Source organism: Suncus etruscus, chromosome 20 (assembly GCF_024139225.1).
Source record: "Suncus etruscus isolate mSunEtr1 chromosome 20, mSunEtr1.pri.cur, whole genome shotgun sequence".
Classification (NCBI taxonomy): Eukaryota; Metazoa; Chordata; class Mammalia; order Eulipotyphla; family Soricidae; genus Suncus; species Suncus etruscus.
This window is the reverse complement of record NC_064867.1, coordinates 3,279,503-3,295,124: the sequence shown is the minus strand read 5'-3', so window position 1 is coordinate 3,295,124 and position 15,622 is coordinate 3,279,503. Positions and strand designations below refer to the sequence as shown.

The following is a 15,622-nucleotide window of genomic DNA, read 5'->3' as shown; positions in this document are numbered from 1 at the left end:
TCTGGCTAGCAGCAGAGACTATTGTGGTAGTAGGGACCACTAAATAGAACTGGGGTTGTAGGCCATCTGGTTTTAAGTATATCCTTGAAATTCACACAATGACAATTCTCAGAATATCACTGTACTTAAGTGGCACACGACAGTAACTTTATTCATCCTTCTGGGCCCGTGGCTGAAACACAGGTACAGTTTTGAATTCCTCAGATGCCCCTCAGCTTGTTTTTCAAAGAGGACAGGTTGAGTTAATGTTAGTGAACTAGTGTGTTTATTTTTAAATATCTTTATTTAAACATTGTGATTACAAACATGGCTATAGGTGGGTTTCGGTCAAAAAAGAACACACACCCCTTCACCAGTGCAGCATTCCCACCACCAATGCACCCTGTCTCCCTCCATCCATTGCCTCTGCCTGTATTTGAGTCAGGCATTCTACTTCTCTCCTAGTGAGTGTTTTGTGTCTTTACTTAATCCCAAAAATGGTGAATATTCTTCTTCAGATAAAAGTCAAACACTGTGAAAGTTTGGAGGGGTCCCCATTTAGTTCTGGCTCAGAGTAAAGTAGATAACTGAGATAAAAATAGTCACCTATAAGTCAGACTATAAGAATAGTCTCTCTAGATAGTACAGGGGTTAAAGAACTTGCGAAACTGACCTGGTTTTGATCTCCGGTACTATATATGGGTCCCTGAACATAGAGCCAGAAGTAAACCCTCAAGTACAACTGGTTGTGCCTTCAAAATAAAATAGAGGGCCAGAGTGATAGTACAGTGGTTAGTATCTTGTCCACATGTTTGCTTTGCATGTGGACAATCTGGGCTCGATCCTTGAATCTCATATAGTTCCCCTAAGCTTGCCAGGAGTGATTCCTGAGCACAGACCTGGGACTCAGCCCTGAGGACTGGTATGACCCCGAAACAAATACAGAAACTCAGCAGCAACAACAAAAGGTCTACACAGTTTATGTGTGAATATACATTGGTTGTTGGAGAAATATTACAGGCGGCAAGACCAGCCTCACACGCAACTGGTCCTGGTTTGAGTCACTGGCACCCCATGGTCCCTTGAGCACCACCAGGGAAAACTTGTGAGAACACAGAGCCAGGAGTAGCTCCTGAGAATTTCCAGGTGTGACACTCCTCCTTTGAACCTCCCCCGCCCAAATGAAAGATGATTCGCTTTTGTTCTAAAATATTTACTATTCCCAGGTAACCTTTATATTTGTTACTGACTACACCTGCCTTTGCTGCTCATTGTTCATAGTGGAAGATGAAGCTTCTGCTAAAACACTGGAAACACTGCAGCGAAGAGTTAAGCGCCAAGAGAATTTATTGCAGCTGTGTAAGAAAAAAATCCAGACTCACAAGGAGCAGTGTACGCTATTAACCAGTGAAAAAGAAGCACTGCAAGAACAACTAGATGAACGACTTCAAGAACTCGAAAATATGAAGGTAAAAGAGCAGTTGGGTTTGGCTTAATGCCGCCCTATGAAGCTAGATCCACTGGCCCCACTGTGGCCTTCTTGTCTGGAAAACAATTCCCTTCCTTCATAGATAGAATGGAGAGGGCCTCCAGGTGGCCTAGCTCCATAGGCTTTCCCACACTTTTGAAATGCCATTTTTCTTTAATTGCCTTAGAAACCTTCAAATTAGATGAATGCTTAGAGTTCTCCTAATGCAGAGAAGCATGATTAGAGATGGCAATGAATTTTTAAAATTTTCTTAGGAGCGTCATATGGCCGAGAAGACCAAATTTATCACTCAGTTGCGTGATGCAAAGAACGTAATCGAACAGCTTGAACAAGATAAGGTAAAAAAGCAAAACTTACAATACTAAGGTTTGCTGTGGGGACCCAAAAACTCACTTTGGAAGCAGTTAGAATTCTGCATTTAGACTACTGCTTTTCACAAAGCAGCTGCTTCCATAAATACTAGTTTTGTTTCAATTTCTAGATTTAGATCACTTATTAGCTTTAGTTGTGTATCACGTAAAACTGGTTATGATTTTTCTTAAATCCAGTCAGCATTTTGTTTTTTATATTAAAGTAACTGTTGCAAAGAAAATCTGTTTCGCTCTTTAGAGAAGTCATTCAGAGTTAAGGCATTACTAAATGTGAGTGATAAAGAGTCATGCCTTTCAAATATAGTGGAAATAGAACGTTCTCTTAGAGAATACTCCCTAAAAATTCAAGAAGTAGTATTAGAAGAAACACATTTTTGGTGGGTGGGTGTGGCTTTGGGGGTTAAACCTGGTGGTGCTCAAGGATTACTCCTGGATCTTCATTCAGGAATCACTCCTAGCTATGTCTGGGGGACTATATGGATGCCAGGGGTTGAACTCCGGTTGGTTGAATGCAAGGCAAGTACCTTACTCACTGCACTATGCCTCCTGTCCCACACATTTCTGCAAGTAAGTTTTAGAATCAATTCATGAGGCTGGCCATTTAGATGGACACAGCAGCTCTAACTATAGCAACAAAGACAACTGAAAGATGCACAGGCTCATAGTCTAGACCTGGCTTTAAGCTCCAAGTTTTAGGGTCTTTTTTCAGAAGCAGCTGCTTAGTATTTTTTAAAAACAATTGCAGCTTTATAGATAAGAGTATTTTAAGTAGCCGTGTAACTAAGAACATATCAAAGCTTTCCTATTTTTAAAATGTATCTGTAAGTGACTAAAGAGATAGTATAGGGGTAAAGATGCTTGCCTTGTACCTGGCAAACTTAGTATTATGTAGTATCTCCCCTGAGTACTGCCAGGGATGGCCCCACCACCCACCAAGAGGTATTTTGTTTGATGCTATCTTTGCTAGATTTTTCTCTGTAAACTTTATGAGGACCCATATTAGAAAAACAAAACAAAATGAGAATTTCTTAGGGAAAACTTACACTAAAATAGAAAGAATAATAAGAGTTAATTTCCATCAACCCATCACTCAACTTCAACAGTTAATTATCATGACTAATTTTGTTTCACCTGTACATGGCCAACCCCTATGATCTTCAATACTTTATTGTTAAAATAGTGCACGGTATTTTAAGTGATTTTTAAAATGAAGGCTCTGTATTCTATAGCTACATTAGTAGGATCAGATTTAAAAAGTTAGTAATTTCTTAATTTTATTATCAGAGCTTTCTTTTTTCTTTCATTCTTCCTTTTTTTTTGTTGAATTTGATTTTGCAAGTATTTGAAGAATCAAAATTTTGTTTTGAAATGTTATAGAGGTATGTCTCTTATGAGGCCCATTGATTTATTATATGCCAATTGTTGATATATTAGAATTAGGCATTTGGTAGTCATACCCTAACACATGGTTTGATAACCTGGAAATAGAGAAGCAGTTTTAAGAATAGAGTTTTGGGGCCTGGAGAGATAGCACAGCGGTGTTTGCCTTGCAAGCAGCCGATCCAGAACCCAAGGTGGTTGGTTCGAATCTCGGTGTCCCGTATGGTCCCCCGTGCCTGCCAGGAGCTATTTCTGAGCAGACAGCCAGGAGTAACCCCTGAGCACTGCTGGGTGTGGCCCAAAAAACCAAAAAAAAAAAAAAAAAAAGAATAGAGTTTTGTGTTTTAAATAATTCATATTGTGAGCAATTTGAATTACAAGTCTAACAGTTAACAGCTTTCTTTCATTTTAATACCTGTTGATTAGCTCCCCTCCAGCATACTTGTCTTGAGACTGGCAATGAGCACTGCATTGGGAGGCCAGGGGTTTCCAGCCTTTCTACTCCTTCGAGCCAGTACTAGTCCAAGGACTGGTTGGGAAAGACACTCATGTAGCAAGTTTCACATCCCCCCTCCCCCTATCTTTTAGTCAGTTAGGATCCAAATAAGGTTCTTGATCTCTGTCTTTAATCTACATAGTTCCGATGCCCTCTTTCATTCTTCCTTATTTTTCTGTTGACTTTGATTTTGCAAGTATTTGAAGAATCAAAATTTTATTTTGAAATGTTATAGAAGTATGCCCCTCCTATGAGGCCTATTGATTTATTTTATGCCCACTGATATATTAGAATTATGCATTTGGTAGTCATACCCTAATGCATGGTTTGATAACCTGGAAATAGAGAAGCAGTTTTAAGAATAGAGTTTTTTTTAAAAAATAACTTATATTGTGAGCAATTTGAATTACATGTCTTTAACAGTTATATTTAAGGTACATAGTGACAGTGAATTAGGGCCATTCCCACCACCAGTGTTAACCTCCCTCCACCCCGTTCCCAGCATGCATCCCAGACCTCCACCCTTTTACACACACCCCCTCCCCGTACTGCTAGTGTAGCAGTTCCCTTTTTTGTATAGCTTGTTGTAGATTGGGTTTCTTGATTCTATTGTCATTGACTTTGGGTCAGGTATTTAGGTCTGATCATTTTTTTATTTCCACTCAATGTTCATGAGACTGCTTACCCCTAGTACCATCGTTTTTTTTCCCCTCAATTTATGAGGCAGAACAAGATGATTCAAATTCTATGGTTCTGTTGGAAAAAAAAGAAAAAGAACTCTGGGAGGGGCCCCTGTCTGGAAGCTATAAATATAAATTTAAAAGAAGAAAGAAAAAGAAAAAACCAAATCAGATCAAAGCAAGAAACAACAAAAAACACGTTTTTTTTTTTTTTGTTTGTTTGTTTTGTTTTGTTTTCCATAGGGACAGTGAGTATTGGGGAAATTTGAAAGGGCCTCTGAGATGCAAGGTTTCTCCACCCTTGAAGCATATTGTCATGGGAACAACTACAAGATCCAGGCATGTTCATTGACAAACCCCAGATTTTTTTTATGGTGTCAGGAAACGTTCTGGTCAGTTGCGGTTGTTAAAGTCAGTCCTCTGTAATTAAAGATCTTGGTTTTTGCACAGATCCTGGTATGAAGTCTAGGGAAGAGTCTTTCTTTATGGCTCCAAAGTTTTGCTTTGTCACGGTTGTTATAGTCAGTCTTCTGTAATTAGTGATCTTGGTTTTTGCATAGATCCTAGGACAAAGCCTAGGATAGAGTCTGATGGTTTCAGAAATTTCTGCTCAGTTGTGGTTGTCAAAGTCAGACCCCTGCAATTAGAAATCTTGGTTTTTGCACAAATCTTAGGACAAAGTATAGGATAGAGTGTTTCTTTATGGTCCCAGGGAAAGTTCTGCTCAGACGTGGTTGTAAAAATCAGTCTTCTGTAATTAGTGATCTTGATTATTGCACAGATTAAAGGACGGAGTGTCTTCTGATTTCATCTTACCATTAGGTGATGATATAGGGCAACCTGCCCTTAGATCAAGTTGTTGCTGTTACCTCCTCGACAGACTGTCATCTGAATCTACCTTGGTGTAGGTTGTTGCCAGAGCAGTATTACAGACTCTCCAGGGTGGAGTTCGATTCCTGGTGCTGTTGCAGGGAACTGTCTTAGTTCTAAGGTTGGGATCCAGGGTTCGGGGTAGGACGGTCGATGTTGGATCACATGAAGTGTAAATCGGGTCCCCATGACAAGTTTTCATGGTGGGATGTGCCCCTGATTTATACAATTTATGGGTTCTTATCCATGATAGATAAGAGCTTGTTTCTATACATAAGATTTCCCCTTTTTAGTGTGCCTATGCAAAAAGGAACAGTGCCATATTATATTGTTGGTGCCTTTGGGGGTAAAAATGACAAGCCATATGATCTCTGCCCTAGTTTTGACCTGAACTTTTATCCCAAGCAAGACTTTTTTGACTAGAATTTTGTACCAAGCAGTAGCAAAATAAAGAAGAGTAAAAAGAAAAGGATGGAGGAAGCTACCTTTACATTTGGAAATAAACATACTAAGAGGTATAACTATTAAGGAATTAAACATAAAAAGAAAATATAGATATCTCCATTAAGTCTTGGTGAGGTGAGAGCCAGGGCACATTTTCGTCCCACACTGTGGAAGAATATAGTAGTTTTAAGAAATAGAGAAGTTTTACTCAAAATATGTGCCATGCGAGGACCAGAGAGAGAGCATGGAGGTAGGGCATTTGCCTTGCATGCAGAAGGATGGCAGTTCGAATCCTGGCATCCCATATGGTCCCCTGAGCCTGCCAGGAGCAATTTCTGTGCATTGAGCCAGGAGTAACCCCTGAGCATCGTTGGGTGTGACCCAAAAACCAAAAAAAAAAAAAAAAAATCTGTCATGAGAGGAACCGGAGTGATAGCACAGCGAATAGGGCATTTGCCCTGCATATGGCCAACTTGGGTTTGATCCCCAGCATCCCATTTGGTCCTCTGAGCCTGCCAGGAGTGATTTCTGAGCTCAGTGCCAGAAATAACCCCTGAGCACTGCCGGATGTGGCCCAGAAACCTCCCCTAAGATTTGTCATAGAGATTTTTGGAGATGGAGAGGTCACATCTGTGGAGCTAAGGGACTCCCATATGCAGCATGTATTTATGCACACAGAGTCATTTCCATGACCCCGAGTGGTCTAAGGTGATTCTTTTTAGGATGTTAGGAATCGAAGCTAGGGCTTCGTATGTGCAGGGCCAAGATTCATCACTGACCCCTTCCCTGATCCTCACATAAGCTCTTCTCCTTTTAGAGAGACCAAGATGCCTTTTCATTTTTGTTAGTTGTAAATTACTAACATAATCTTATGTTATATATAACATATAATATATGATTTCACTTTTAATAATTTGGTTTTCTTTTTCCCTATCAATGATCTTCATTTCTTGGGTTGATAATTCAGAGAATGGAAAGATAGTGGCAGTTAACAAATAGGAAAAATGACAAATATCCCACTAGTAGTAAGTAGTAGTAGATGAAAACATCTACCACTAGAGGATAGAGAAGAATCAGGTGCATAGGTGCACAGTTTTGACCCTGTTGACGTCGCATGAGCAGCCTTTGTTCACAGCATCTTGGAGTCATCCTTGGTGACAGCACAAGTCAGCGATTGTGCTCAGTTTAGGGCTCTGGGTCAGGAACCGAAGCTGTGTTTATTACTGTAGGCCAAGAAAAGGAAAAATATGGCAAGTTTAATAGAGACTATGAAATAAGTCTTTTAAGTAAAGTGAGTAAACTTGGTATTAAAAGTAATTTTTGTTATAAAAATACTTTGACATCATGCTGCTTGATCAAGATTATCTTTATTTAGAGTAACATATAAAGTACAGAGCAGATCAGTTGATGACATTTTTGAATAGTTCTTATAAGTAGTCATGTGCTTTCTGCTTTTTACTGTCAGTTTGGCAAGCGTGGTTGATATTGCAGTTTAGTATGCGAATACTATAGTGTCTATACTTCTGTTTAGGGTATGGTGATAGCAGAAACAAAGCGCCAGATGCATGAAACTCTAGAAATGAAAGAAGAAGAAATTGCTCAGCTTCGAAGTCGCATCAAACAGATGACAACTCAAGGAGAGGAGTTACGGGAACAGAAGGAAAAGTCTGAAAGAGCTGGTAAGAACTCGGGTTATTTGTTTCACTCATGTCAACCCTGGAGTCCTTTTAGGTGCCTGACCTCATTTAGAAAATTAAATATTAATAAAAATGTTGAGCTAAAGACACCCTTCATGGTAAATGATCCCAAGATGTCAAAGCTAATGGGTGAGGTCAGATTCCAGGAGAGTAGAGGACTCACAAAGAAGCACCCACCAGCCACTTCTGGGCCATAACTCAGTCAGGATAGGCAGGAAATGGATATTTATCCTAGGGAAGAGGAGGGTGTGAACTCTGTGTCAACCAATCAGGTAGGATGTCTGAGGGGATTCAAACAGGTATGTGCTTCTGTGCTTAGGGAAGACAGGGTAAGGGGCTGAGGGAAAGTGGGGTTTGTGCTCCGGGTGTTAAAAAAGGGCGTGTGCCTAAGGGGATTAGCTATACATTTTTGAATTTACAGTTTCTTTGACGATGCAGGTGCTGGTGAATTATGGCCTAGGGGTGACATCTATTTAGCTTATAAGTAGTTGACACAGGGCTTACAGAGAGAAACGTTAATGTTAAATAGTTAGAAATAAACCGAGTAAATTGACAGACCCTGGGAGGCCCACAGAGCCTGAGAACTTGGCCCATCATAGAGAATGATGGCTTGCAGTGTTCAAATTAAGGTCTTAAAATTTGGATTTCTCCAAGTCTTCACTATATGGTGCACTTTAAATAACTGCTCCTAATAGATTGCTCAGGATTGACAAAAATAGAGTGTTCTCTTCTCTCTCTGGCCATAAGGAATACTTTTGTCTCATATATAGAACTCAGTTTTGACACAAATCTTAGGCTCTTCAGTCTGAAAGCTGCACAATGTTCAAGTAGAGTGCTGAGAAATGCTAGGAAAGAAACAGTTTAGAAAGTGGAGAAACTAGAGCAAACAGTACCTTTGGGCTAGCGAGGGGTAAGTTTGGAGTCAGGTTTCAGAATCATGACTAGCTTGTGCCTGAGCACGAGTGGGGTGTGGGACTGCACACAGAAATGCAGTCAACCTTTGCTGAAGTGGGACATGAGGTTGGACTGTGAAGGACCTTGACTACTGACTACTGGATCTTACTGAATTGAAGACTCTTGCACAGGATGATAACAGGAAGGCAGATTAAAAAAGTAGGTTTTTTGCTTGTTTGTTTTTTGAGCCACACCTGGCAGTACTTGGGTTCCTCCTGCCTGGCTCTGCGCTCAGAAGTTACTCTTGGCAGGCTCAGGGGACCATATGGGATGCTGAAGATCGAACCTGGGTCTGCCACGTGCAAGGCAAATGCTTTCCCCACTGTGCCCTGTTGCTTGGGCCCCAGGGAAAGTAGTTTAATGTTAGAAAAGAAAAAGAAATAAAGAGAGAAATGACAGGATGTCACAGTTAAATAAGCAAAAATGATCATACTTAAGCACCAAACCCAAAGCCAACGACAACAGAATTGAAACTCAATCTACAACAAGCTAGACACAGAGGGGACCACTTATACTAACAGCTGGGGGGCAAAGGAGTGGGAAGTGGGATGCATGCTGGGAATAGGGGTGGAGGGAGGACAGCACAGGTGGTGGGAATGCCCCTGATTCAATGTCACTATGCACCTAAAAAATTACTGTGAAAGATTTGTAATCCACTTTGGTCAAAATAAAAATTATTTAATTAAAAAATAAAGCAAAGGCTTTAATCCAGTATTGAGGTACTAAGCTGTGACCAACTTAATTTGAAGGCAGATGTGGGAACGGGAGGATGTGTAGGATCTACACTTTGGATCTTTGCTCAGCCTCTTTCGAGGGGAAGTAGGAACGGAGCATTTGAAAGAGGACTCCAGGGTTTTCAGCTTTGAGAGAGTAGATGAATAATGTGAAGTCAGACTAGGAAATGAAAACAGAGTATGAAGACTAGAATGTAAAAATGAGTTTATGTAAAGCCTTTGAATGTGAGCCAGTATTGAGCTTTTCAAATGGAACAAACTTGCAGGAATTGAAAATAAGAAACCAAAGTATCTTTCAGGAATCATTAGCTTAAATCTTTGGCTGAATCTATAGAAGATGATTTTTTTTTTTTAATGAAGAAATTTTACAGTCATAGTAATAATGGTGGGAGCTGTTGTCATCTCTGGCATTACTCTTTTTTTTTTGGCATGTTGGCCATTGATAGCAAGTACCTAGTTATTTCGCATAATGCTCTGTGGTAGATGCATCCTTGTAGCTAACACATTTGTATTTAATCATCAGTACCTTTGATAGAGGCACTAGGTATAATTCTCATCTCTCTCTCCCTCCCCACTTACACACATGACTTAAGAACATCCCATTATTGAGAGTAAGGATTAGATTTTTGAATTTAGGCCATATGAGTTCAGAAACTTTACTGTTAACTATAGAGACCGAGTTTGACAGAAATAAATGAGGAAAAATAGTTTTCCCACAAAAGAGATTGAGTGAGTTTCAGCATATGCTTTTCATGTGAGTCTCTGAGTTTAGTTTCCAACACTACCCTGTTCACTGAACACCACAAGGTGGAACCTGATGGGCCCCACCCAGCCTAGCCAGGTGGAACAGACTATGGTGCCAGCACAGCACTAAATGGTCAGCCCAGCTGCTCGAACAAGTTTTTGCAAGAGAGAGGAGCTCCACAAAATAAAACTTAACCTAAAAGTCACACAAAGCATGGATCATTAAGCTCTTTGATGAAATAGAAAAGGTTTTTCAATAGTGGCAGAGGTTGAATGAATACTTCTAAAATGTTTTTTGGGGGCTGAGAGATAGTATAGGAGTTAAGGTGCTTGCTTGCCTTGCATGTGATTTACCCTACCTGTAGACTGAAAAAAAACACTGCTGGGAGTGATTCTTTTTATTTGAGGTGGTTTGTGTCACACCTGGCAGTGCTCAGGGGTTACTCCTGGCTCTTTGCTCACAAATCGCTCCTTGCAGGCTCGAGGGACCATATGGGATGCCAGGAATTGAACCAGGGTCTATCTGGGATTGGCTGCATGTAAGCCCTAGTGCTGTGCTATCACTCTGGCTCGTGGGAGTGATTTCTGAGCACAGCCAAGAACAGCTCCCAAACTCTGCTGTGTGAAGACACCGCTCCCCCACTCCCAGAAAAATGAAAATATGTCTTTGAATCTGAACATTTGAGTCCCAGGATGCAGTTTTAGAAATTAATTGAGAAATTAGGTTGTAACGTTTTTGAGTTTGAGTAGATCTGGATGAGCAATGCATTTGATTGATAGCATTTGATTTGTTGATTGATTGCATTTATTTTACTGGTAAATTTGCTAAGTGGTTGGAGAATTTATTTAATAAATTTGTTCCCAGAAAACCTGAGAAAATTTCCCTTCACAGAGTGCTATTAGCCAGCATTTCAGAATAGAATCTTTAAAGACATTTCAGAATAGAATCTGACATCGAGAATTGTGAGACATATTTAGCAGATTTAATTTCAGAGAAAAAGCAAACTTAGTGCCTAGTCTCTGTTCTCAATCTAACATTTTGCATTTTCAGAAGTATTGTTGACTTTTATAGTTAGCCAAGAGAAAGTAATGCTGTCTAAAGAGATTAACTTTCCTTAGAAGATTGGGGAGAGGTAGAAGAAACCCATGATATCAAGTTAAAAGAAGTGAATGATAAAAAGAAGATAGAAAAAAACTATAGTTACTTCATATGTAGAATAAAATTTTCCAGGCTACTTCTATGCTAGTTTTCCCTCTCTTTGCTTCTGTATGGACAGATGTATTTTATCTTCATATGTCATTTTCATAGAGCTGTTGTATATTGTAAACATTTTATAGCCCCTAGTTGATAGGTTAAGTTTACTAGTAGTCAGTTTGAGTATGAAATGTACAGTGCCCATCCATTGATGGAAGACTTCTGGTAAGAAGTAATGGGCTGGGAATGTAGCTCAAAGCTGGAGTGCATGGTTTGCATGCAGCAGTGAGGCCGGGGCTCAGTCCCTGGCACTGCATGATTCCCCTTTTGATTTCTGCTTTGGTAATGCTCTGGGAGTGGCACTTGGGTATTGCCTGTTGTGTCCCCACCCCCAAATAAAAAGGTCTTTGTATAGAAAGTGGAGTTTCTGTCACTTGTGAACATCATTGGGCTCTTGGAAAAATTCAGCTACTTTTAAAAGTTTGTCTTTGTTTTTCTTAGATTTAAAATTCAAAGGTCAAACACACAAGGAAGGACATGTGAAGGAATTATTAACATCCATGAAGCTTGGAGTTGTTAAGGCTCTTACAGTTTACTGTGCCTACATAAAACGATTATTTTAGAACCTGATTTTCCTAATTTATTTTCAGCTGGAAACAAAAGAACTGACAAATGCAGGTTTTTTTTGTTTTTGTTTTTGTTTTTTTTTTTTTTTTTGTCATTTGGAATTTTCATGTAGTCAAATAACTAATTTCTTTGGCTAACTTATTCTAGAGGTCACAATCAGTTCAAGTACATGCACCACTTCTTATCGTAGAAAATATCCATTGCACTGTCATTCTTGGTTTCCGTAGCTGAATGGAACCCCATTATGTTGGAGATCTGAATGTCTCTGTATTTAAAAGGAATAATTCTATTAGAAAATACCAATACCCTCTGTGACAGTGTGCCATACCCAGTTATGTAGCTGATTCTGCACGAAAATAGAAGTATTAGGAAGTATGTCTTTTCAAGTATGATACTCTAGAAGCTTGTTAAAATTATTTTAGTAGATAAATATAAATATAAACATATTTGTTACAGCATTTTAATACCACTGTTAATGACACTGATGAAAGGATGGTCTTATAGTCAAAAACCACATTTGAAGACAAATGTGCCATTTTATTTTTAGTTTTGAATGGTATATTTCACGGGCCAAAGGTATTAGTGTCTAGAATACTATTTAATTCCCATCAGTACAGAATTGTTTTGTTTTGTTTTTGTGTCACACCTGGTGATGCTCAGAAGTTACTCCTGACTCTGCCCTCAGGAACTATTCCTGGTGATACTTGAGGGACCATATGGAATACGAGGGATGGAATATGGGTCAGTCATGGGGAAGGCAATTGCCTGAGTAGCTGTACTATCTCTCTGGCCTTGGGACAGAATGTTAGTCTACTAAAGTATACATTAAGTTTTGACTTATCTTTCCCGATGTATGTATATTTTTTTGCGGGATAAAAGCTAGGGGTTAGCTGACTTGTCATTAATACAGTAAATAATCCAGAAACTTCAAGGGCAGAGAAAGTAAAAGCACATCACTTATTTGAGGACACTTTATTTAGCTCCTTATCCAGAATACTTTATACTTTCAATTATACTGTGCATGGAATTTGTATGCTCCCTCTTCTCCCAGTCACTCAACTTTCTATGAGAATTTCTATGGAGTGCTAAAAATACTAACATCTTAATGGCTGTTTTAGAATGCATGGACCTCATCTAACCATTTCTTTATTTAGCAACATCTATTTTTGCTATCATTGATACTGTAATCATCTTGTGATATAGCTTATTACATCTCTGATTCTTTTCCTCAGGATAAATTTATCCATAGACTTTGAATTTTTTTGTTAATTACCTTTAAATGACTTAAATGTAGCCATCATAATCATTGCAAAATAAAAATTGTTCCACGCTACATTAGTAATATTCCCTGCCCACATTAACATGTTCTTGCTATAATTATGAAAAACTGGTAAAATGTCCTATCTGGATTAGGAAGAATTTTAGAATACAGTAACTTTTGTGAACCCTGTTTCCCTTTCATGTATCTTGTGTCACGTAAGCCTTGTTGAAGTATGTATTTGATATGGTTGCCTGCATGCATCTGAAAGCACAGATGAACACATAACATACTTTCCTTGTTTTAAATTGTCATTGTGTTTATGCAGAAGAAGTTTTTAATTCATTTGTATTCTAGAGAACTGATCTGATACACTTAAGACATGAAGTGAACACATTTACTTTAGTTTGCATATTTAAGTAATAGATAATATTTATGCATAGCTGTAATTAAAATCACCTATGTATTAAGTACTTTGTTAATTGCTCATAATATATGTAAAATTATTTTCTCAGCGTCTTAAGTCTCACAAAACATCTTATTTTTGTGTATCCACACATGCCAATAAGTGAATCATGGTGCCTTTCCCAAGCCTTGTATGAACAGGACTGGGGTAAGGGCTTTTTTTTTTTTTTTTTATATCATGGTTGCTTAGAATAAGCTTCATAAAGAAAATTCCATGTCTCTCAGGCAAAATATATGAATTAATGAAGAATCTAAATAAGCTATCTTTGATAAATGTTTATATTTTCATATTCAGTTTCATATTCAAATGTTCATTTTTGGCACAAAATGGAAAAATTTATTGAAATTAGCATTTCAGTAATAGTGACTATGTTACCTAGCATAGCTATTTATTCAGTGTTCACCATATGCCTCTCCCTGATATGGGAAAGCATCAACAATTCAAATCACTTATTTTTGTGCTACTGAATCCTATAGTCACTTTAAAACAACAATCTTTAGGGCATATCTCTGACTCTGTGCTCGGTGATCACTCCTTCATATGAAGTGCCCGGGATTGAGCCTAGTGTTAGCAATGTTTCAGGTACAACCCCTTTGCTATAGAATTGGCCTCTAAATAAATTGTCTTTAGCCTAATATTTTTTAAGATTAGCCCAATATTTTTAAGATTTCTATTAAATTTGTTGCTTCATATAAGAAGAGTACCTGAGGGCCAAAAAGATAGCATGGAGGTAAGGTGTTTTTGTCTTGCATGCAGGAGGACGGAGGACGGTGGTTCGAATGCCGGCATTCCATATGGTCCCATGAGCCTGCCAGGAGCAATTTCTGAGCATAGAACCAGGAGCAACCCCTGAGCGCTGGGTGTGACCCAAAAACAAACCAAAAAAAAAAAAAAAAAAAAAGAAGAGGAGTACATGAAATTTGGATAGATCCACAAAATTTTAAAAGATCAAAAAGCAGAGTCAATCTAGACTAAAATTTATGTATCTTGAACAATGGCTTCAAAAATGGATTTCTGTCACAAATATGGCATTATATTAGTATTGTTTTACGTTACTAGATAGGGTTGTTATTTTTATTTCTATAAATCTAGATGAATGTTTCCCCAATTTTTTTTTGTCTTAGGAATCTTTTTCATCCTTAAAACTTATGGAGGATTCCAAAGAGTTTTTGTTTATGTTGCTTTATATATTAATGATAATGTTTTATTCAAAGTGAATATCAAGAAGTATAAATTTTGATTCACTGAAAGTAATTGTAAAATATTACATATTAATATAAATAATTCAGTGAAAATTACTATATTTTCCAAAAATACAATTTAGTTTAAGAGTGGCACACCCTTTTTTATTGCTGATTAGTTGAATAGAGACTAATTCTTCATTCTGCTTATGCATATGATCTACTTTGATAAGTTGTTCTTTTGTTTGTATTGTTTTGGGGGTCACACCTGGTGGTGCTCAGGGGATACTCCTGGCTCTGCACTCAGAAATTGCTCCTGGCAGACATTGGGGACCATATGGGATGCCGGGATTCAACCACCATCTGTCCCAGATTGGCTGCTTGCAATGCAACTGCCGTACCACTGTGCTGTCTCTCCCAGACCCCTGAGAAGTTATTCTTGATGTTAAAACCGATCAATCACTAGTTAGACTAGAGGTTGAGAGCCTTTTTTAACTTCTGCCTCTTTGGTTATTCCTTTTACTCGGAATAGAAGTAGTAAGACTTGCTGCCCTCTTGGGAAGTGTTTCTTAGGACAGTTCGCCAGAACTGTGGTGATACCAGGATTCTTGATTTTGTGATAGTTGTTATAATTAACAAATGTGTTAAGGTTTGATAAGGATATTGAGGATAAGCAGGGAGAAAGGTCATCGATGAAGCAAGTGGCAGAAACTCTTGCTGCATTCTTCCTAGCTTGACATAAGATTAGTTTTCTCATCTTCTTTCCCGTCTTGTATTTCTAGTATGACTTCAACTGGTACTTATTATTATTATTTTGCCATACCTGGTAATGCTAAGATCTTATCACTTCTGACTCTCTTTTCAAGGGTCACTCTCGGTGATCATATAGGTGTCGGAGTGAACCCAGGTCAGCTGTCAGCAAGGCAAGCACCCTATGTACACTAAATGAAAGGTTGGATTGTTTTGTTATTGTTGCTGTCTTGAGGCCACCCCAGCTAAGCTCAGGTCTTACTTCTGACTCTGTACTTGGGTCACTCCCACAGGCTTGGAACCAAAT

The 15,622-nt window shown here is 38.6% G+C and overlaps 1 protein-coding gene across 2 annotated transcripts in view; it reads left to right on the top strand.

Annotated features, from left to right (window-relative positions):
- The window catches only part of LOC125998115 (golgin subfamily A member 4-like), a 111,277-nt gene that overhangs the window by 48,577 nt on the left and 47,078 nt on the right, over positions 1 to 15,622 (top strand). For both annotated transcript variants that reach the window (XM_049766364.1, XM_049766363.1), the window contains 3 exons: positions 1,261 to 1,448; positions 1,723 to 1,806; positions 7,241 to 7,388. In XM_049766364.1, coding sequence (XP_049622321.1) covers positions 1,261 to 1,448; positions 1,723 to 1,806; positions 7,241 to 7,388 — 420 coding nt within the window. The remainder of the gene's footprint in view (positions 1 to 1,260; positions 1,449 to 1,722; positions 1,807 to 7,240; positions 7,389 to 15,622) is intronic.